The 15,485-nt window shown below is 47.9% G+C and overlaps 1 protein-coding gene across 11 annotated transcripts in view; it reads left to right on the forward strand.

The window, feature by feature from the left end:
• SH3PXD2A (SH3 and PX domains 2A) overlaps positions 1-15,485 on the forward strand; it is a 332,613-nt gene that overhangs the window by 295,668 nt on the left and 21,460 nt on the right. For 7 of the 11 annotated variants that reach the window (XM_043987986.1, XM_043987987.1, XM_043987995.1 and 4 more), the window contains 2 exons: positions 5,764-5,847; positions 12,874-12,991. In XM_043987986.1, coding sequence (XP_043843921.1) covers positions 5,764-5,847; positions 12,874-12,991 — 202 coding nt within the window. The remainder of the gene's footprint in view (positions 1-5,763; positions 5,848-12,873; positions 12,992-15,485) is intronic. The other 4 variants (XM_043987988.1, XM_043987992.1, XM_043987997.1 and 1 more) reach the window with 2 other exon arrangements.

Raw genomic sequence — 15,485 nt, forward strand, 5'->3', positions numbered from 1 at the left:
AGAAGAAACTGAACTTGATGTCTCTGGCCAATCCATTCCCCAATGTAGAAAGGCAGTCACCTTTCAGCCTGATTCTTTGCTGAGTGAAGCCAGTCCAAATGCACCTGCTGGCCAACACCCTGTGGGAAGAAAATCGGCCACTTGTGTGTGTCTCCCCCACATCTAACCCACCATTGCCATGGGACAATTGTCCAGGACCACACATGGGCATCATACCCAGGTCCATTCCCTCTCCCTCCTTTGGCTCTCAAGTCACCGAGCACTGAGGTCAAGGAAGAATGGCAGACCCATGTCCTCATTTCCCCTTTCCTCTTCCTTCTGCTCCCCTGCTCCTCTTCCAAACTTTTACCAACTCCTTTCTTTCCTGACCACCCTCCACATACTCTTAGTACCATCTCCTTCTTGCATGACCCTGAGCTGTCCGACAGGCTTTAAAGATAGAGCAGAGATCCTCTGAGATCCTGTGGTCACTACCACATGTGCAGATGAGGGAGATGACCCCGAGACTATCCTCCCACAAACTGACCCTCCCCACAGGCCTCCAACCATCCCTTTCAGCATCTTTTCCCTCTATTCTTTCCTACCTGGCCTGGCCTACTTTCAATATTCTTTACTTCTACTCTTCTTCTTCATCTTTGATGGAAACCATGCCCTCCCCAAACTTCCCCGTTGATGAACCTTACACCCCTCCCTCTGAATTCCTGTGAAATTCACATTACTCCACGGTGGCTATAAACCAGAGCCAGACACTCCTTCTTTGCGCGGCTTCCTTGTTTCCCCTAATGCTAGAACCAGCAGATCCTGAGAAAGGAGTCCAAGAGAATGTTCTTTTTACCCTGGTGCTGCCTGCCTGTCTGCCACATGGGCAGCTGCTGGGTATGTGGGCAAGAGAGTGTGTTCATATGTGTGTTTGTGAGTGGATGGATGTGTGTGTGTGTCTTACGTGTGCGTGCACATATGTGCTTTCTGTTGCAAATTAGTTTTGCTTTGCTCGGAAGCATCTGGCATGAGCTACCATGGAGAGGCTAGATACAAAGACAGCCAACCAGCCTAGATGAGGCTTTTCTTGGTCTACTCTGGGAACTTCATATTTAGTCAAATTATAGCTTCTTGATTTAACTTTGGCTGCTTGAGATCTAGGCCTATAGAAAGCTCTGTCTGCATCTTTCTTCTTTAGTTTCAAAGAGATTCTTCCATACACTTCGGTCTTACCCTGAGCAGCTTCTCATCCAGCTTGGGGCTTACTTAGAGAACTCCTGATGGGACCCCGTGAGCCTTTTAACTGAAAGAGCCTGAACCAGTGGGGTCATTCCCCCACCCTCAGCTCCCAGCTGGGCCCCTGTTCCTAATGACTTCCAAATGGCCCATGTCTTGACAATGGGAAAAACTTTTTCGGACAGACGATATAGTCCAGATGAGAGAGTCTGAGATGGAGATGGAGAGCTGCCACTAAAAAACCCTTCCTAGGATGGTTCTATACCAACGGTTTCTTCTAGTAGAGAGGTTACAGAGCTAGGGAGTGGCCCAGATCCTGGACCAATGAAAGTGGCCTATAAACCTCAACTCCAACTTTGGTTGGTTTTTTTTTAGATTTCTTATTCATCCTTCTCTAAATGTCCGTTATAGGGTGGGCCCCTGCAGCCCTTCATTTTCTCATTCTTCCTCCCAATGTAAAACTCTTTGTTTCTTTCTCCCGACCTAACTTCCCCAAACTCTGGCTCGTGGACATTCAGCTTCCAGGAATGGGGCAGGCTCAGGAAGGTCATGCATGCTTGGGCTCCTATGGTATCTTTTCCCCAGGGCTTTCTCTTGGTCCTAGCCCCGCCCACATTGACCCACTCCCAGTGCTGGTGGTTATGGATCACTGAGCTGTCTGTGTTCTCACATTTGTTTGCACCAGTGTCTTGTTCCTCAAGGACCTTTCTTTAACCTTTCTAGAAGGATACAGGAGAGCCCTGCTCATTATTATACAGGTTGGAACAATATCCCTGGCCAGCAGCAGTACCCCCACCTAACAAAAGCCCAGCCTATCAGTCAAACAAATCTTTAATGAGCAGCTGCTACCTGTCCCGCCCCGTGGGGAAGAGAGAAGGGAAAGACTCAGCTTCTGCTCTCAGAGCCAACAGACTAATTGGGAAGACATGACTAACATACAAAGCAACTAGAAAACAGTGGCAAGACAGTGGCTGCTTCATGCCAGATGAGGGGCTACATCTAGTAAGGACTATGAGAGGTCCAGGGGAAGGAAAGTATCTCTGTCCAGGATTCATCAGGATAGGTTTCAAGAAGGAAATAAGACATCAGCCAGACCCTGAAAGACTGTGGAGTAGGAGGTGGATCAGCAGAGTGGAGACAAGATGACACTCCAGGTGTCATACGGCATAAGCAAAGGGTGAAGAGGCAACTCTCCTGGCTGAAGTGGAGGCTTTGTTTTACATTTGAGTTGGGGAGAGAAAGTTAAACAGGTTGCATAGGGCCAATTATGGCAGGCCTTGTAGACCAAGGAGAAGAGTTAGGATTGATGGGGGAAAGGAATAGGTAAACATTATAGATTCTTGAGAAGGAAGCCGTATGATGAAAGCAATGATTGAGGAAGATGAATCAGATGTACCTGGTATAATGTGAGGAGACTAGCAGGTACATCCAATGTTCAGGGGTGTGTGTGTGTGTGTGTGTGTGTGTGTGGGGAGAGAGAGAGAGAGAGAGAGAGAGAGAGAGAGAGAGAGAGAGAGAGAGAGAGAGAGAGAAGAGGGAGAGGAAAGGGGAGGGAGAGGAGAGGGAGAGAGAGAGATTGATCTAAAGTGGCCACAGTCATATCACATTGAATGAGACCTAGGAACTTGGTAGTTGTGCCATGGGAATTCACAGATTCCAGATTAAGAACCCCTAGTCTGAGCACCATCTATAGATAAGAAAACTGAGTCCCAGAGAAGGAACGTGATTTACCCAAGGTCAAATGACTGTTTTGTGGTAAAGTCAAGACTAGATTCCAGGTCATCTGACTTTTAAATCCACTGCTTCTTCTACTAGGAAAGGGTTGACCAAGCAGACCTTACCCAAGGTCGATATTTCCATCTCAGGAAGATGATTTTGTTTGTTTGACATGTAAAGCCAAAGTTTTCCAGTGGCCATAAGCAGTCCTTGTAGCAGTGCCTGGGAATAATAATGATCTCTCACATTTTAGTTTAAAGATTTGTAAAATATGATGTTCAAAACAGGATAGTGAACTTGTTACTACAAGTATTATTATCTTCATTTTTGAGTGGAGGAAACTGAGGCTCAGAGATTTTAATCAGTTATTAAGGAAGCATTTATTAGCCTAGCATTGTGCTAGGTGCCAGGCACACAGAGGCAAAATGCAAACAACCTCTTCCTTCTATCAGGGAAAACAACGGTACAGATGTAGAGTTGTACTAGCAGCTGATGACAGAGAGAGTGGAGAGGTTAGGACTTGCCTCCCAGTGGTGCTTGAACCAAATTTTGAAGGAAGGTAAAGATTCTAAGAGGTAGAAGGGAGGTGGGAGTACATTCCAAGGCCAAGCCAGGGTATGGAGATGAGATATGGGAACTTGTCCACTGTCACCAGGTACTAAGTGTTGAATCCAAATCTCCTGACTCCTGGCTGGTGCTCTTTCTACTACTCCAGACCGCTCTGACTCCTACTGGGAAGGATACCGTTTTTCTGAGTTTGGGCTTAATGTCCATGCCCCACGGGGAGGACCAGGGTAAAACAAAACTGGGGTCTAGAAACCGAGGGGCACCTGAGCAAAAAGTCCCTCTAAAGGAAAGAGTACTTGAGGAACAAAGCTGGTGGGGTGGGGTCGATGGTAGGACTTCAGGGTTAGGTCCCTCACTTTTCTACCGGAAAACCTCAGATTAACTGCTGTGTGTGTCCCAAGAAAATTGTAACTAAGATGGTGCCAAAACTCTGAACTGTGCCCTGAACTAAGCATCAGTTGGAAGAATGGAGAGCAACTAACTTAGAGAAGATAGTGCTTGGGGGGGCGGGGGGAGGGTTGTCTTTAAATATCTGAAGGACTGCCTCGTGCAATAGGGATCAAATTTATTCTGTGTGGCCTCAGAGGGCAGAACTTTGACCAATGGGGTTGGGTTCCTGGGAAATAGTCTTATAATCAGTACTATAAGGAAAAACTATTTAGTTAATGTCCAATAATGTTATAGACTGCCTGATGTGAGGTCGTGAATTTCCCATCGCTGAAAGTCTTCAAGCAGAGACTCGGTCAGCATGTGTTAGGAGGGTCAGAGAGAGAAGTCGGTCTAGATGATCTCAAAAGTCCATTCTAAAACCCTATTAATTTGTCTGCCCCTTAATCCTCCCATCTGTGAAATCCTCCTCTGGACTAGGGGGGAACTGGAGCTGTAGTGCAATTCACCATAACCCCAACCATACACCCCATGAATTCCTGGCCTTCCCCCTCCCCCTCCATCTAGTTCAACAGAAGAGGCTTTTGTATTGGGCTCCCACCTTGTGTTAGCCCTGTCTTTGAGCCATACTGTGGAGAAGAAAATCTAGTCACTTCCATGAGAAGACTGTAGCCTATCTAATCAATAATGAGATCAATCAACAAGCATTTATTAAGCACTTCTATATGAAAATCACTATGCTGAAGGCCAAGATGCAGAGAAAGGCAAATACATGGTTCCTGTTCTCAGGGAACTTCTATTCTGGTGAGGGAGCTATGATGTAAATAAATAAGTCCATACAAAATGCATACAGAATAGATGGAAGGTCATCTTTGGAGGGAAGGCTCTGGCCTAAAACTCTGTACACACACCTACCTCCCCCACCCCTAAGTACCCAGTATAGCATCTTGAACAACTTGGACTCTTAATAAATGTTTGTTGCCCCTGCTTTTGGGGAGCTGACTGTAGTGGAAAGGACAAGACTTGCAGGCATGAAGCAATGAGAAAATAGTACACAGCGGGTTCCGATTAGAGAGTCTGTGATCTTGGGCAAATCCCTTTATCTCTCTGGGCCTCAGTTTTCTCCTCCACAATATGGGACTAATTGGACTACATGGTTTCTAAGTTTCCTTTGAGCACCGATTTTCTGAGTCTTCATGAGAAAGATCTCACCTTCCAGGATCATGAGGGGTCACTGACAGTAATCCAGAAAACTGGTCTCTGGCAAAGAAGGATTGGCTGTGAGCACTTTTTGCCAGGGAGAGTGAAGGGATGAAGGGTGTAGTTAAAAAAAAAAAAAACAGTTGCAGGGGCAGCTAGGTGCTGCAGTGGATAGATCACCAGCCCTGGATTTGGGAGGACCTGAGTTCAAATCCAGCCTTAGACACTTGACACTAGCTGTGTGACCCTGGACAAGTCACTTAACTCCAATTGCCTCACACACACACAAAAAAAAAATTGCAAAAATCCAACAAAGGGCATCTTTTTCAGGCACTGCTTCCAAAATCCAGGTCAGGGAAGGGAAGGGTAGACAATGATTGCAATGAGTGCATTTCACTTTCATTCTGGGGAGGAAAATACTCTTCCCCAGCCCAAGGCTCAAGCTCTGGCTTTGCAATTTTGTTTTGATTTTCTCATTATGCCAACCAAGTCTTCAGGTATTTCCATTCTCCATGGTGGTCTGAGTTTGTTCCCTAGGCTGTGTGTCCCATCTGACCATTCCCCTTGAGCTGTGACCTCTCCCTCCCTCCCTGCCCATCTCATCATCATTTTCATTTTCTCCACCCTCCCCCTCCATTTTTGTTTTCTCTGCCTCGCCATCACCATCTCCCCCATCAGTGTCTAAGAGACGCAAGGCCCACCTGCGGCGTCTGGATCGTCGGTGGACACTGGGCGGGATAGTCAACAGGCAGCAAAGTCGAGGTGAATTGGGGCATGGGTGGCTGCAGAGGGTCTGGTCACTGCTTCACCTAACTATTGGGCTGAGAGCAATATAATTAATTGGCAATGGCGACTCTTTGTTTCCTCTGGAACCAGCCAGACTGGTGTGCTCCCTAACATGTGCTCACCTGCCTCTGTCCTCTCTGCTGTGGGGCTAGGGAATGGGGCTTGGAGGGAAAGAAGTGGGGCTTCTGGAGAACTGGGGAACAGAAAGTGGGGCTGGCCCAAATTGCTTCTTGGGAAGGAAATGGTTCCTTGGACCATATCTGATCTGGTTCAGCCTGAACAGATCTCAGGAAGCAATTGTGGAAGCCCTGCAGTGGGAAGGGGAGACCATCAGGGGCCCAGCAGCTCAAAGAAGCTGAATGTTTCAGCCTATGGATGCATTTTGGCCACATCTCCTAGTCCTACTAATAAATCCTATCTTCTCCCATGGATGCTTTGAACCACTGTCAGTTATAGGTCCCAATCTATGCCTCAGCAAGCTCCAGGAAAATTAGGAAGGGTACAAACCTCCAGGTCAGATCTGGAAAGAACAAATTTCTATCCCAGCAATCACAAATTCTATTACAGAACAAACTATAAGGAAAATGTTAGCTCCAGTTCAGAGCCTACTTATGTCTTCCGGTACTGAGTAGAGCAAAACTTCATCTGTAATTATTGGAACACCCTCATTAAAGTTTACTGGAACCAGGCTTGGCCTAGATTGCATTCCCAGGAGGAGCCTGTTCAGAATCCCTCTGACCACCTTCGATGGAGCCCAGGGACCACAAGGAGCAAAGCTGCCCAAATGGATCTCTTCTGTGGGCACTGTTCCCGCACACCACTCTATCAACAGCAATTGCTTCCTTTGTCATAGATGTGTCTCAGGAAGCTGGGATCTGGTGGAATCATCATTCAAAGGGATGAATAGACCTCTTCTTTAGGTTGTGCCATCTCTGATATTCAGCCTCTCTGTGCCAGAGTCTCCACCTCTGCCAATTCATGGAACACTCCAAGAGGAATGGCACAGTGCCTGTGAGCTTTACTTATGCCCTTTTGGAAAGGCTTAGCAGAACTCACAGTGGAGAGTCACCATGGCCCCTTTTGGAGAGTGGGAAACCTTGCTGTCTTCTCAGTGGCCCCTCTCCCAAAGAGAGAGATAGAAGGCGGCTACTCTGGGTCTTCTTGGAGCTGGCTCATCTGGGAGTTCATTTTCATATATACCCTGAAGGGTTGACACAAGAGTCATCTGTTCTTCCCACCTTAGGCCCTTGGGACTTTCAGGAGCTGGATCAGTGCTAGAGTTTCAGGGATAAGTGACGTGGAAGGGTGAATGGGATGAGTGCTGGAATTTAGGCCACAGTGGAGATGTTTCTTGGTTTCTTTAGCTGGAGTTGAGCATCCCACTGACCTTTTGTTGTAGTGAACATAGCTTGAGCCTGGAGTCATAAAGCGAGTCCATGCACAGTTATTTTTTTGGGAGAGAAGAGCCAATGGCATGGCCCAGAGACCTCTCTATGAAGCTAGGCTATTTTCTGACAGGGCCAGGCTGAAGGTTTCTCTATGGATTGTTGGTACCCCAGACAAAATGAAAATATTGCCATGAAATTTGGAGTACCCCTGAATGCACGGTGACCTGGGAGAGCGTCCAGTTTGCTAGAACCTAGTTTGTCCTATGCACATGAATTGGAGGAGGAGGAACTGAGACCTGATCACAAGAGCCTGTGAAAGTCCCTATGAAGCCGAGCCATCAATGGAAAAGTACACTTGGGGGTGGGGGGGGGGAGGACTGAAATCCAGTTACCAGGCCGATCAACATCCCCAAGAAGCCAAGTCATATGAAGAGCAGTGCACTGGGAAGAAGAGACCAAAATCCAGTAACGAGGGCCCAGGGATGACCCAAGGCCCTTTCCCAAAGCAGAGGAATTTGGGGAATAGACCAAAAACAACCCCAAGAACAGCCCAGCAGGAAACAGCCCCTCCCACAGGACACCAAGAGACCAGTCTGGCCCGGCCACAGCTGACCCCTCTTCTTTCTGAGCTTGTAAAAGCAAACTTGTCCAAGGCAGCTTCGTTAGTCCTGGTTCCAGGACTCGATACAAACCAGCTTCACACAGTTGGACTCCAGCACCTTGGCCTTCTCTGCTTGTTTTTCTTTCTCACCGGGGATTCCGAGGGAAGAAATGAAACTGCTTTTCTCTCCAGCCTGTTAAAGGCAGAGGACTTCCCTCTTCAGAATATACACACACACCCAATTATCTCAATGCAACCACATAAAGACAATCACACACACGGAAGGAAGTATGTATATAGAGAGAAAATTATTATCGATTACTATTATTATTATAACAGAAGCCCCCTCTTCACACACAGGTACAGCCAAATACACACACACACACACACACACACATACATACATCTATAACCTTATTTACACAATGCGCAAGCACATCCACACATTCTGTACAACCCAAACTCTACATATGTGACAAGCCATGACTTACTCCTCCCCTTCTGAACCCTGGACTCTGATGACATTTCTTTACACAGGCCCATCCCTACGCAAAGAAACTGCATGATCAGGAACCCACAACTCCAAACAAAGACACACACACACACACACAAACTCATCTGTACTATAACTGTACATATCCAGTTGTACCTCCAACTCCATGAAGGCCTATTTAACTTAAGCATGTGTGTAGACACTTTTGCAGGCATACACATGGAGACATATACACAGCAAACACTCTCCATGCATTAGACCCACCAGGTTAAACTGATTTAACCAGAATGGAAAATCCTGCTAAGTGTGTTGGGGGGACCAGTTTGCTGAGAACAGCCCTGGGGGGTGGAGGCATGGGGGGAGCTGGTTAGTGAGTAGCTGAGCAAGAGAGAAGCAGCACTTCCCTGGAGGGGCCTCCGTTAGCCCTTTGTTAAGGGGCCGTTGGAATGAAGTCTTTTTTTTTTTCAGCAGAGGCTGAGTAAGTTGTGGGGGCCGGGAAGGGAGTGGGGGAGATTGCTGACGGAGGGGAAAGTGTCTGGAAAGAGAAGTCTTCTGTGGTTTGGAAAATGCACAACTCTCCAGCCACGTTTGGCTCCCTTAACCTAAACCGGGACCATTCCATGCTCTCCCTCTCCCCCTCCCTCCACCCTTGGCAAGCGCAGTGCCTGGTGAGCCGGGTGGCCGGCAGCGGAGGGACTGTTACCTCATGCCTGAGTATAGGTGTGACGGTGTTCTTAGAGCCTCCAGGAAGGAGGCGGAGATAGCCTAGCTGCTTGAGTCACCTTTCCAACAAAGGCATATTTTCAGGAGAAACAGCTCGAGTGACCCTTGACCACATGACACAGTTATTTACGTCGGTCATTGGGTCCTCTGCTTCTCCAGGTTTCTTAGACAGGCCTACAAAAGTTTTGTGGTTTATACCCCCCTTGGAGTATTGGACTCCTTGCTCCTCTACCGCCTCTCCCTCCCACCCCCTGCCATTGGGGCCAGTGAGTTTGGACCCATAGGGGTCCTAGGTAGATATGGAGGCACAGGAGGTGAAACCACAGCTTTTGCAGACTCTCAGACAAACATCTGGGAGGAGATAGGACCCCTCTCTTCTCTCTCCCCTTCAGAAGGGAGGCAAGGGCAAAATGAGAGGCTGTAGGGAAAGTGTTTTGCAAACATTAAAGCTCTAAGTGTCATTTATACATATGTCTGGGGAGATCATCCGGTTCTGATGTGGGAGCGGGTTCTTGCCACACCTAGAACCCATGTGAGGTTTAAGGAGCTGCTGCTCCTTCACCAAGGAACTCCTAATGACTTTTCCAGATCCTCAAACTAAGAGTGCAAACAGTAGCTTGATGTAGTTGAAGTGCCCTGCATCTGGAACCTCAGCATCTAAAGTTCATTCCCCAGCCTTGTATAATGCATGGTCAAGAGAAAACTCACTCTTCTGTAACAGCTGGCCTAGCTTCTAGTCTTCTCCTATAGAAGGGAGCCATTATCATTAGGGGACTGGGGCAGATGCTGACTTTGGAGGCCATGTATCTACATAAGATACCACTACTCTGCCAACCTGGCCCCCTTGCTTTCCTCCCCCACGCCCCCTCACAAAAGGGAGGAGTGGTTGTGATTTTTAAATTTTTTTATTTTATTTTTTGCTGTGAAAGCAACTCTGCAGAGGGAAACTTTAATGATGGCTTCCTGTTCAGGACCACAGGCTTTTAAAAATAGCATGGCTAAACAAAGGCACCATGTGGAGGGGACCTCGCCCATCCCTAACCTCGGAACTTTGGATCATGGGACCCAGCCCTGCCCCTCCAAGCACTGCAGTTGTCCAACATTTGCCCTCGCCATCCCCTCCCCCTCTTTAGCAACTGGCACAAAGGAGGAAAAGAAGGTCCTGTTGGAAAGATGGGATGCTCCAGGAAGAAGTAGAATGGAGAGGACCAGAAGTATAGAACATTGAACTTTTGAAAGATCCGAGTGGGAATTTGGCATGTATGGGCTTCTCTCACGCCTCCTTGGCCTCTCTCCCTAGCCAGGTTGGGCCAGAAGCTTCCCAGAAGCAAGGCTTCTCCAAAGACAGCACCTATACTGAGTGGAGGAGGAAGAGCCAAAAACACTGATGACTGGGGCGGAGGAAGACAGGAGCATCTGCTTCCAAAAAAAGAAAAGGGTTTCTTTTTTTTAAAAGAAGTATTGGGGGGGGGCGGCTAGGTGGCGCAGTAAATAAAGCACCGGCCCTGGATTCAGGAGGACCTGAGTTCAAATCCGACCTCAGACACTTGACACTTACTAGCTGTGTGACCCTGGGCAAGTCACTTAACCCCCATTGCCCCGCCAAAAAACAAACAAACAAAAAAAAACCCCAAAAATAAAAGAAGTATTGGGGAGCCAAAGGGTGTCCTTAACACAGACTAACCAAGGGGCAGTTACTCCAGCATGGCTCTGGTTGTGCCAACCACAATGATTGAAGCTATCTCTGAAAACCGGGCTACCAGCTCCACACCCCTCCTCCCCACCCCATGCTCCCAGCAGATGATCAGCCAAAGATGGAGACAGAGGCCCTGAACAGGGAATGGGAGTAGTGATTTCTATTGCAGTCAGCAAGACTTTGGACAGCCCTTCTCATGTTGGATAGAATAAGAAACCTGAGAGGGTGACTGTCATACCTGAGAACTGTAAAGAAGGCTTGAGAAGGTCATATTTTCTTCTTGGACTTGTTCTCTAATCTTCATCATTTGATATGGCCAGCTGCCTACAGACAGGCTTGCCAAAGAGGGCTCTGAATGGGTTCAATTCCTTCCAAAGAGCAGTGGCCCTTTGGCCCCACGCCCCCTTTTCCCACTCTGTCTACTACTCCCCATGCCCTCTAATGATGAGGAATGGGAAGTGGAGTGGCTTCGTCTGGGAGAGCAAGCTCTTCTTGATGGATTTTTTTTTTTTTTGGTCTGAATTATTCTCCCAAGCACAGCTACTCAGCACCCTTGCCTGGTCCTCACCACTCCAATCCTAGTCTTCAGAAGGACCTATACTATGACTCTTAGGGTCTCTCAAGGCTAGGGAGTAGACGAGCCAGGCTTTCTGCAGTTGGCCGGATGTGGACTGACCAGGACCAAGTTTGAGGATAGCCCAGCTCAGGAAGGGTCTGTAGAAGGTCATTAGCTTCTCTTCCCCCATCTCATAATTATCTCTGGGATACTGATTGTAAGAGAGAAAAAGGAAATAAAGTCCCTGGAATACTTTGATATGTTTGAGAAGCTAAGAGATGAGAACCACCTATCTGCTGATTTATGATGTAAGTTAATTTCCACATGCCTTTTGAGAACACGTAATGAATCCCCAGGCCTCATTCCCAATACTTCTATATCTTTCCATCACAGTGAGCTAATAGACTAGAGCTTGGAGGAGAGAAGCTGGAGTCCCAGGTGTATAAAGATCGAAGACCACTACAAAAAAAAACCCTATCATTTCTCTTTCCAAAGAGAAATGTCAGAGGGCAGCTAGGTGGTGCAGTGGTTAAAGCACTGGCCCTGGATTCAGGAGGACCTGAATTCAAATGTGGCCTCAGACACTTGACCCTTACTAGCTGGGTGACCCTGGGCAAGTCACTTAACCCTCATTGCCCTGCCAAAAAAAAAAAGAAATGTCACGTCGTGAGCCCCTCCCCCATTTGTAATGTTTGTAATAACTGTTCCTGTAGAACTAATTGTCCCTTGTGTTGTTGTTTCACCTAATGAATTTTTGTGAAACCTGTTAATGAAATTAGGTGGATTATTCTTATATGTATACAGAGCTAGTCCGCGTGACCTAGACAATAAGAACAATAGGGGTTGTAGGAAGGAAAAACTCACTGTGGGATGGAGTTGTCAAGGAAGTAACATTGAGCCTTGAAGGATGGATACTGTTTGGATAAGTGGAAGAAGACAGAGGACATTCCAGATGAGCAAATGAGGCAAAGTTAAGGAGGCAGGAGTTTGTCATTTTGTGCAGGGGTGGTAAGGTTTATTGGATTGGAGTTGTCCTGTTGGGAAGGAGGGGAAGATGAGGCTGGAGCTATTCCAGGGCATTAAGGGGACCCCCACCTTAGCAAATATCTTCCTGCTGTGGGGGGCAGGATGGAAAGGCAGGGCAAAGGTCTATACTGGGATTCACCAAATAGGTTCCAGGCAGCCCCTGGCAACACTATTTCCTGTTGGCTACTCAAGGAGCCAATTGGTTCTCAGTCCTTTTGGCTGCCCTCCAATGCCATCAGATCAGGGAGGCTGGGGGAGCCAGCTTTGTTCTGCCAATTCCCCCTATCCTTCAGGTAGAAGTCTATGTGACAAGGTCCCCATGGTTCCCCATCTCAGGTCCCAGGGTCTGGCTTTTATACCTACTCCACCACCCTGAAGCCTGAAATTGATCTTCAAGTTCCTAGGTTTGAGAAGGGGCTGGCTGGTGCTTTGGGGAAAGAATAAAGGAGGTTGGGGAGAAATTGTTGTTCACGAAATCAGTAATGACTGTGCCTCTCCAATCCCTTCCCTTCACCCCAGAAGAGAAGTACGTCACAGTGCAGCCATACACCAGCCAGAGCAAAGATGAGATTGGGTTTGAGAAGGGGGTCACTGTGGAGGTGATCCAGAAGAACCTAGAAGGATGGTGGTACATCAGGTAATGTGCTTCTTTTAGCCCGGAGGGCTGTACTCCCTGCATTTTATTACTCTCTGTTTCTAAAGACAAACCATTCCTGGCAGAGCAGAGAAAAACCAGAGCAGCTTGCTTCTCACACTCTCTCCCTTTTTCCCTCCCCCACTGCAGAACGGGTGTCAGATGGTAATCAATTATTAACTGCAACATGTTGTAGGGGCCTGGATGTGGGGGTGTTGGCGGATGGAGACTGGAGATCTGAAAGGCTTGACCAAACCATGCTTATCTTGCAGATTTCCTTCCCTGGAGGGGAAAAAAATAAATGGAGACCCAGCCACAGCCAAGTAGGGGCAGCGGTTTTAGCCTCTGGCGGGCTGGGCCAGGCTTATATAGGCTATGATGCAATTCCCTTGGCTTCCCAACTGCAAAAAGGTTTCAGCGAGTCTGAATTTGGTTTCCCGTGTCCAAGCCAAGGCCATCTGGCGTCCCTGCTGACAAGGGTTGCTTGGGGCTCCAGGCCACAGGGCCCATAGCACACTCAGCCCCATATCCCTGCACTCCCTGCTCTAGTAAGCACATAGTCTGGCTGCCAGTGGATTGGACAATCAGCCAGTCACAGCTGACCCCAGCCTGAGGCTCTCCCCATGAAGGAGCCAGGAGGGGACCTGGGAGATGAGCTAAACCCATCCCAAATTCAGAAGGAGCCAGATTAGGCTACTCTGGGAAATCCTGAGCTATCAGCCGCCAGATGAAACAGGGCCCCCAAGGAGAATTAGTATGCCCCAAGACTGGCGCCTGGACGTGGCCACAGAGCTAGAGACATGTGGCTGGGGGTGAGGTCAAAGGTAACCGCCAAAGACCCTCTGTTGTCAGGGCTAGAAAGGGGCCTGAGAGAATGAAGTAAATCTAGGCTTTTTACAAAGAGAAACTGTCACCCAGAGACAGGGGGAATGACTTGCCTAGAATCACACAAGTTAGTGATAGATCTCTGATCTGACTTTGGGGATGATACAGGATTGTGAGTCAATTCTAGTCAGACTTAATTTAGATGATCATCAGGGACTCCTCCCTGGACCCCTGTGATACCACCCAGTGACCACAGAATCCCAGGATGACAAAGATCAATTAGCTCAGTCTCCTTATTTTTCAGCTGGGGAAACTGAGGCCCCTGAGGACTTAAATGACTCCCTGCCTAGGGTTACATACCTAGGGGGTGGCAGAGTTAGGATTCTACCCCAGGTCTTCTGATACCAAAACTCTTGTTCTTTACACTCCCTTAACACCACCATCTAGTGACATCTCATGAGTGAGAGTTGGAGACTCTGAGGCAAAAGACCCCTGGAAGGTCTTCTCCGAGCCTCCTAGATAATGGACTGACTGCTTAATGACCAGAGGATCCATTCATTGCTTTGCAAAGCATAGCTTTTCTTTCCTTGAGGCCTCTGTCTCTTAGAAAGGATCCCTTCCTTGGGGACTGACTCAGTCCAAGAGAACAAGGAAACCTGGCCCTGTATGAGTAACTCTACTTAGCCTGCCATTCACTTAAGTTTGCTTAGCTTGGCAGAGAAGTCCGCCCCCCCCCCCCCCACCAAAACCTCTGGGCCCAGGAATCAGTTTCTCGGCCTGCTTTAAATATGTAGAGGCTCCACCCAGCTTTCTACTCTTTCCTGCTCATAACATCCTGTCTAGCACCGACAAAGATGTCGCTCCTGTCCCTACATAGCTAAGATATGTGTGTGCTTAGAACTGTGTGCCCAATAGTGGGGACTGCTTGTTCTGAGGCATGCACACTCTCAGCTACTGGCATGAATTTATGCATTTTGGGAAGACAGCTGGCAGGAAAACTTTCCTCCTAGAACCCGGGTTTCCTCCTAGAACCTGGGTTTCCTGGTTTCACCTCCAGCCTCCTAGAACCTGGGTTTCCTGGTTTCTCATTCTGTGTTCTTTCCATCACACTACAGCTGCTTTCAGTTCAACTCAAGAACTAGTTGTAGAATGCTTACTAAGCACAAGATGGTAAGAGCATTAGTGGGTCAGTGGACCTAGAACCTGAAGTAAGACTTAGCCTAAAATTGTGACTCTTACCCTGGTTGCATGGACGACCCCCTCCTTCCCCCCCCCACAATGGTTAGATTTCAGGGGTCCATAAATTTGGAAGGAAAAAAATCACATATTTATTTTCACCTAATTTCCAGCCTCCTCTGTAGTCCTATATATTTCTATTTTCTGCCTTAAAAACATCATTCTGAAAAGGGATTGAGAGGCTTCAGCAAACTGCCCAAGGGGTCCATGGCACAAACAAGGTAAAGAGCTCTTGACCTAGAAGAAGCCTAACTTCTTTGGCTGGGCTGCAGCTGCCAGCAAGTGGGAATCCAAATGTAACACAAAGGTGTGTCCCATCCCCTCCTGCCCTCCTGGCTCGGGCATTTGTATCGGAGGCAGGATTTGAACCCAGGTCTTCTGACCCCAGAGCCACACTATCTATGTGACTTTGGACAAGTCTTTTCTCTACCCTGGG

The sequence above is a fragment of the Dromiciops gliroides genome, chromosome 2, assembly GCF_019393635.1.
Source record: "Dromiciops gliroides isolate mDroGli1 chromosome 2, mDroGli1.pri, whole genome shotgun sequence".
In the NCBI taxonomy this organism is placed as follows: domain Eukaryota; kingdom Metazoa; phylum Chordata; class Mammalia; order Microbiotheria; family Microbiotheriidae; genus Dromiciops; species Dromiciops gliroides.